This window comes from Apteryx mantelli, chromosome 3 (genome assembly GCF_036417845.1).
Source record: "Apteryx mantelli isolate bAptMan1 chromosome 3, bAptMan1.hap1, whole genome shotgun sequence".
Classification (NCBI taxonomy): Eukaryota; Metazoa; Chordata; class Aves; order Apterygiformes; family Apterygidae; genus Apteryx; species Apteryx mantelli.
Window position 1 is genome coordinate 131,777,574 of NC_089980.1, and position 6,749 is coordinate 131,784,322.

Below are 6,749 nucleotides of genomic sequence, written 5' to 3' on the forward strand. Positions count from 1 at the left end.
AAAAAATGTTTACCGAGCTAAGCATAACAGGGGTAGCAGTTACAGAAGTATTTGGAAGTGACAACACAACCAACTTCAGAATCAGTGATGTAGATTATTGTTGCTGTAATTTAGAAAAGGAGACTTCTCATTTCTGGAGAAAGAATAAATAGGGTATTATGTTTGTCAGAAAAAGAATATGTTTTCAGAAATAGAAAATTAGTGTTCAGTGACAGAAATTTATACACTGAAATTTTCTGGAAAGGTTAACTTTATTGTACATTTTGCCTATATATATACAAAACAGCTGAAGACCCATACACTGAATTCAAAGTGAATGTATTAATTTTCTTAGTAATTCCTACACTGAAAAAATAGTATTATTTTTTAAGCTCTTCATTCACTTCTTTCCAGATTTTTTCTTCTATTTTTGAAGTATCATATTCACGCAGCATATCAAACTCCAGCCAGGGCTTGTTCCACTTCTGTGCTTCTTTCATTTTTTCTTCAGGTAGCTCAAACTTTATTCCTTTTATGTTGTATTTTGGCCTTTCCCACCGTTTTGACCACGGTTTAGGTTTCATTCTTACTTGCAGCTAGGGTGAAAGGTATAAAAAAACCAAAACATAAAATGTATTAAGGGATCAGAATTTTGACTGATTCTGAGCTTAACAAAAGCTGAGACAATTGCCATTCTAAGAGAAAATAAAAGAAAACAGACCAATTTGTCAGTAACTTAGTTTTAAAGTTGTCAAGAGAAAAGGAACTTTTTCATGTCCATACGTCTGTCATCCTACTAACTTTTAATTTTTCTGATCCTAAATAATGCTGTCTTGATTAATTACACAGGCCTTAAATCGACACAGACAGTGAAGTTGCTCCCTTTTACAGTTCTGCCGTGTTCCTTATCAAGGGAAGAGAAAAGCAGCGTGATACTAATCTCTCCTCCCTTTCCCTATAAGTTACTGAGCTACTAGACAAAACTCTTCAACAGGGTCTGCTGGTTCCTGGATCTTCTCTGAGATGACAATTTTAGCCGGCTCCTCCAATCTTACCTTCTTTTCTGACACTTCCCCCCAATCAATAAACACCTTCTGTAACAAAAGCTGCAATCTCTGCACAGCATAACATGTAGGCATGTGCAGGTGGCTGCTTCTCCCTTGGGTCTTCTAAAATAACCAGTGAGGATACCAGATATTTACATTACGAACATTCAATCACTATAGAAATGGCATAAAGACTAACCTTATTTTATATACTTTTGTCACCCAGGTAACTAATACAACTAAGAACTGTTCAACAGCCTCCCAAGGTATCAGTCAAATGTGAAATGATTACTTGGATTATCCTCTGTTTTCCCCCTACAATATTAAGCTCCTACCTTGTTTACAGGAATTTCTTCATGGTCTAAACGAGACTCAGGTTTCATATTCATATCAAAAGTACTATATTCAGGGAGGGCATCTCGCAGGTACATCAGGTTATCGTCTAGCCTCTTTTCTAATTTCAGAACCTTGATCTCCTGGATTCGAGGATTATACAGCTCATAACAGATTTCAACACCTTAGAGAGAGAAAGTCTGGTTTAAGGAACTGCAAATTCTATTTCTTCAGTGTTTTACATCCCTGTATTATTCAAGAACTGCTTTCTATTTGTTACATATAACTACAATATACACAGTGCTATGTGCACACACGCTGACCATATGCATTCTGTCTGTGTAGGTAAATGCAAATTTCTATTACAAATCAAGTCTCTGGTATGGAAGGGCCTGAGAGACAAACCCAAGTTTGAATTTGAGAAAAACAAGCTTGGGTTTTAAACTCTGCCTCCTTTGGCTACAACGGTTGTTACCATATACACATCACATATGAATGCACAGACACACGCATCCCTTCTTCCATATTTCCTCTCACATCATCAGTATTTCCACCTCCTTCCATCTTGCCATAAAATAGAGCATGAATCTGTTATAAATCCCTGCTAATTTGTTGCTTGTTACCAAATGTATGCGTACAGCCCCTGTGGGTGCAAATACACAGCGCTCAAACTGAGTGGTATTTACACAGCTAGCAGTACTCTGCACCCCCCCCCAAAAAAAAAAAAAAAGTGCTGTGACTCTTACTGCAGCTATGAAAGAGAATTTAACAGTGGGCAACCAGGACTCCCCATTCCCCAGTATAATCATTCAAAAGCTCCATTTTGATTACTGTTATGTATGTACAGAATAAGAAATGCTAATTCCTACTTGGTCTCCTGTAATCAAGACAAGGCAAGACCTCTATTTAAATACTGAACTTGCCCTCTAATGGTTTTAAAATACATCTGTCAAGACTACTCAAAGCTGTAAGCGGGCAAGCTGGTCTTTAATTTGTAATCATGTATGCGTAGATTCAAATGCAGCTTAAGTTAGAAATGAAGTTGGTGAGAATCTGCTTAGATATAGGGGGACTAACCGCACAGTGCCTGGCACCAAGGAGCCCACAGAAGCCTGAATCCCAAGACCCTCCCACAATGCTGTTTTTAAAAACTTTTATAGTAAGTTCAAAATCTATGACTGCTATGAGGCCAGCAGATATATTACAGTGGAAACAAGTTCATTGACTGCTGATTTGTATGAGTCTTTCCAGGCAAACTTGCAGTTTTCGGATGCTTAAGAGTTTCTTACAGTCCTTCCCTAAGCATATGCTTAGGGTGCTCTTTTTAGACTTCTAAGCTCAAACACAAATGGGTCACATTCAGTCTCATCAGAATACATATACAGAATTACTAAATATAAGGATATAAAATTACTGAGCAGTTTCATGCTTTCAAATACAGGCACATCAACATCTCTGCATATACACACTTTTGTTTTAAACTTGAAGTATCCACAAGTAAGTGAAATTAAGATTTTGCTTTAGTCTACTGCAATTCTTTCTGCAGACTAAACTTCTACACTAGATATTCCACGTACAACTTCAACATTCTTTGCTTAACATTTCTAGCATGAGAATTATCACAGTTACAAACGCACCCTGGTCTTCTATAACGTTTCGAAGCACAAAGGTAGCGCCAAGTCCTTTTCCTCCTCTTTGAATGCAGATGCCTACAAACCGGCTGGCTTTGCCATTGGCATATGGGTCTGCGGTAGTAACAGCGAGTATACTGCCTGCCAAAAGAAGGGACTAGTCAAGTAAACACATATCAGCATGCGGGAAAGGAGTCAGATGATGTACACATACACAGATTTATTTTGAAAATGTTTTATCTTCCAATAAAGCTGCCAGAAACACAACAAACTTTTAAAATATCCTGAATTAATAAACGTTAAAGTGATTCTGCAGGTTAACTATGAAGTTTCTTAACCTTTAAACCAGTGCTATTTATCTTTTACTCTTCATTATACAAATTGAATATGAATATTTTCCTCTCTTGAGCTTTATTGGCTAACCGTGTCCTAAAGTGCCAGAATATAAAGCACACATTATAACAACAAGTTAATGCATTTCTTATAAAAGCTGGATGTAAATATGAAATTAAAATATGAACCAGTATGTACAGAAACACATATCCTAGTTGATCTAACAGCTGATACTAGATATTCTACAGCATCAGACCACACTTTTTACTACTCCACTCAGTGAACAGTATCGACAGAATTATGAAAATCCTAGTGCTGTTACTGACCAACATAGAACTCTGGGATGTTGAAGACCTTTCGTCTCTGTATCATATCCTTTCTTTCTATATAGAACTTAAGAGGGTTTGTTCTCCCTCTAGGAGGTATAAATTCAGGGCTCAAGAACCTGTAAGACAATCAAAAATTTTTTTTAAGTATAAAAAGCATTTGCATAAAAACTACTAGAGAAGTGCAAGTATTTGGTTTACAAGTGAAAAATTATCTATGTTAAACACTTGCACCTGTTACCATGTCAGAGTTATGAATTGCAGTTCATGCAGTTACTGATTTTTTTACTATCCACAAGGGATTTTTCCAGACTTTTTTTTTAAGCTAGCAATGAATGTTGACCTCAGGGGAGCTGAGAAAAGAAGCATTAACGCAAGCCTGCCTTACAAACCTGAGGGGGTTGTGGGGGGAGCACAAAGCAACACATGGGGCAACACAGAGGTCCTGGTCAGTGCTGCTGCCTCCAGGCAGCTGCACAGACTGTAAACAACATTAGGACTACTCTTATCTTCATGCAAAGTTGCACAGGCTCAGGAAAGTAAAATATGTTATTTAAATGTAGTTCCCTGTTCTGCCTAGCCACTGCTTCCCAGACTGCACTTCTTAGGAGAGAGCCACAGAGACTCTTCACTTCTTAAAGTTATTTCCATTAACAGATCTGAAATGAATGCAAGAAGAGGAAGGAGGCAGAGTGGAAGATTTCACAGTTCTGATTTTTAATACTCTTTCCATTCTTCGGCTGCTTACATGCTACACGTTTTGCGGAGATACACAATACTGTATCATCACTCTCCTTCCTGAGACAGCACTACGGTTTTAACTAGTGTGTGCTCTAAAGCAACACAAACAGGTGAAAGCAAAATACTCAGCGTGAGAGAAGTCTCAGAAAGGTTATTACTGGTGATATCACCTCCATTTCACACACAGTAACAGGCACACACATGACCTCAGGGCCAGAGGCAAAGGCAGACACAGGACCCATGTCCCTGACAGCCTGCAGCATACTGAAGAGATGCACACCTTTAATAGATGAAAAACGGACATATTAACACCAAATTTGCCAAAATGTCTACTGCTATATATTTTTTCCTGTTTCGCTGCTTTTGGGAACTGTAGGCCACAGTGTTTTGGGGTATTTTAAGCATGCTTCCACATGAACTGTTGCTGCTAAAACTTAGGAAATATTTCTGTGCAGTAACACCTCAGGGTTTTAGAGGTGCTCACACCACGAATAACCTGACAGCAGAGCTGAGCTTAACCGCCCGCTGCGGTAAGCCCCAGGCCATCCTACCTCCTCTCCACCGACTGCTTCTGCTTGTCAATAATGACAGGCTTTGGAGGCGGCTTAAATTTCTCTGGCTCCCCATCGCTGTAACTTCGGTACCCCGAGAAAGAAAAACACCCTGCAAAGATAAAATAAATAAATGAATAAATAAATAAATAAATGGGTAAATAAATAAATAAATAAAAAAATAACCCCCCCCCGTTTTCAGGCAGAACTGATCCCTCCCCTCCCCCCGCCCCCCCAAGGCCCGCACCAGGGCCCTGCAAAGCGCGGCCGGGCCGAGGGCCGGGTGGCAGGGGGTGCGGGCCGGGCCAGGCCGTCCTTACTGCGGGGCGCCGCGGGCCGGGCGGCGGCGAGGCCCGCCAAGGCCGCCGCAGGCCGCTCCCAGAGCCTCCCGCAGGCCGCTGCCATGGCGACTGCTGCCACTTCCGGCCTGGCGGCGCAGGCGCGCGCGGCGCTACGGCGAGCGCGGCAGGCCAAACTCCTCGCAAGGGCGGAGCGGGCGCTGGGGCGGGGAGGCGCCGGGCTCGGGGCGGGGCCGGGCTCCCGCCTCTGCCCACGGGGTTTCCCGGCACCTGGAGCAGGGCCCGGGGCGGCGTGGCGCGGGCCTGAGGGGGGCAGCGCCATGGCTGCTCGCGTGCCGGGGGCGGGCCGGGCCCGGTCACTGCCCCCGGCCTGCGCGGGCCCCTCGCTGCCTCGCACCGCCTGTCCGCCCACCACGGGCATCGGCCCCTGCCCCAGCCTCGCCATGGGGATCAGCCCCGGCCCCTGCCCCGCCACGGGCATCGGCCCCAGCCTCGCCATGGGAATGGGTCCCTGCCTCGCCATGGGAATGGGTCCCTGCCCCGCCACGGGGATCGATCCCTGCCCCGCCACGGGGATCGATGCCTGCCCTGCCATGGGGATTGATCCCTGCCTTACCATGGAGATGGGCCCCTGTCCTGCCACAGGGATCGATCCCTGCCCCGCCACGGGGATCGATCCCTGCCCCGCCACGGGCATCGGTCCCTGTCCCACCATGGGGTTCGGTCCCTGCCCTGCCATGGGGATTGATCCCTGCCTTACCATGGAGATGGGCCCCTGTCCTGCCACAGGGATCGATCCCTGCCCCGTCACGGGGATCGATCCCTGTTCCGCCATGGGGATCGGTCCCTGCCCCGCCATGGGGATTGATCCCTGTCTTACCATGGAGATGGGCCCCTGTTCCGCCATGGGGATCGGTCCCTGCCCCGCCATGGGGATTGATCCCTGTCCTACCATGGAGATGGGCCCCTGTCCTGCCATGGGGATCGATCCCTGTCCTGCCATGGGGATCGATCCCTGCCCTGCCATGGGGATCGATCCCTGCCCCGCCATGGGGATTGGTCCCTGCCCCGCCATGGGGATTGGTCCCTGCCCTCCCACGGAGATGGGCCCCTGTCCTGCTATGGGAATCAATCCCTGCCCCGCCATGGGGATCGATCCCTGTCCCGCCATGGGGATCGATCCCTGTCCCGCCATGGGGATCAGCCCATGTCCCGCCATGGGGATCGATCCCTGCTCTGGCATGGGGATGGACCCCTGCCCCACCATGGGCATGGGCCTCTGCCCCACCATGGGGATCAGTCCCTGCCCCACCATGGAGATCGATCCCTGCTCTGCCACAGGGATCGGCCCCTGCCCCGCCACGGAGATCGGTCCCTGCTCTGCCATGGGGTTCGGTCCCCTGCCTTGCCACGGGGATTGGCCCCAGTGGCCGTGGCGAGTGTGGGTGGCTGAGCCAAGCCGTTGTGGAGACAGGCGTCCCTCCAAGGGAGCAGAAAGCAAAGTGGCTCA

The 6,749-nt window shown here is 46.4% G+C and overlaps 1 protein-coding gene across 1 annotated transcript; it reads right to left on the bottom strand.

Moving 5' to 3' along the window:
- Positions 1-238: 238 nt before the first annotated feature.
- On the bottom strand, positions 239-5,366 carry MRPL19 (mitochondrial ribosomal protein L19). Its single transcript, XM_067294847.1, has 6 exons — positions 5,261-5,366; positions 4,941-5,052; positions 3,649-3,767; positions 2,996-3,130; positions 1,361-1,542; positions 239-575 (listed from the first exon to the last, which is right to left on the bottom strand). Exons 1-6 carry the CDS (start codon positions 5,343-5,345, stop codon positions 360-362), a joined length of 849 nt encoding a protein of 282 aa, XP_067150948.1. The 5' UTR covers positions 5,346-5,366; the 3' UTR covers positions 239-359.
- Positions 5,367-6,749: the final 1,383 nt, after the last annotated feature.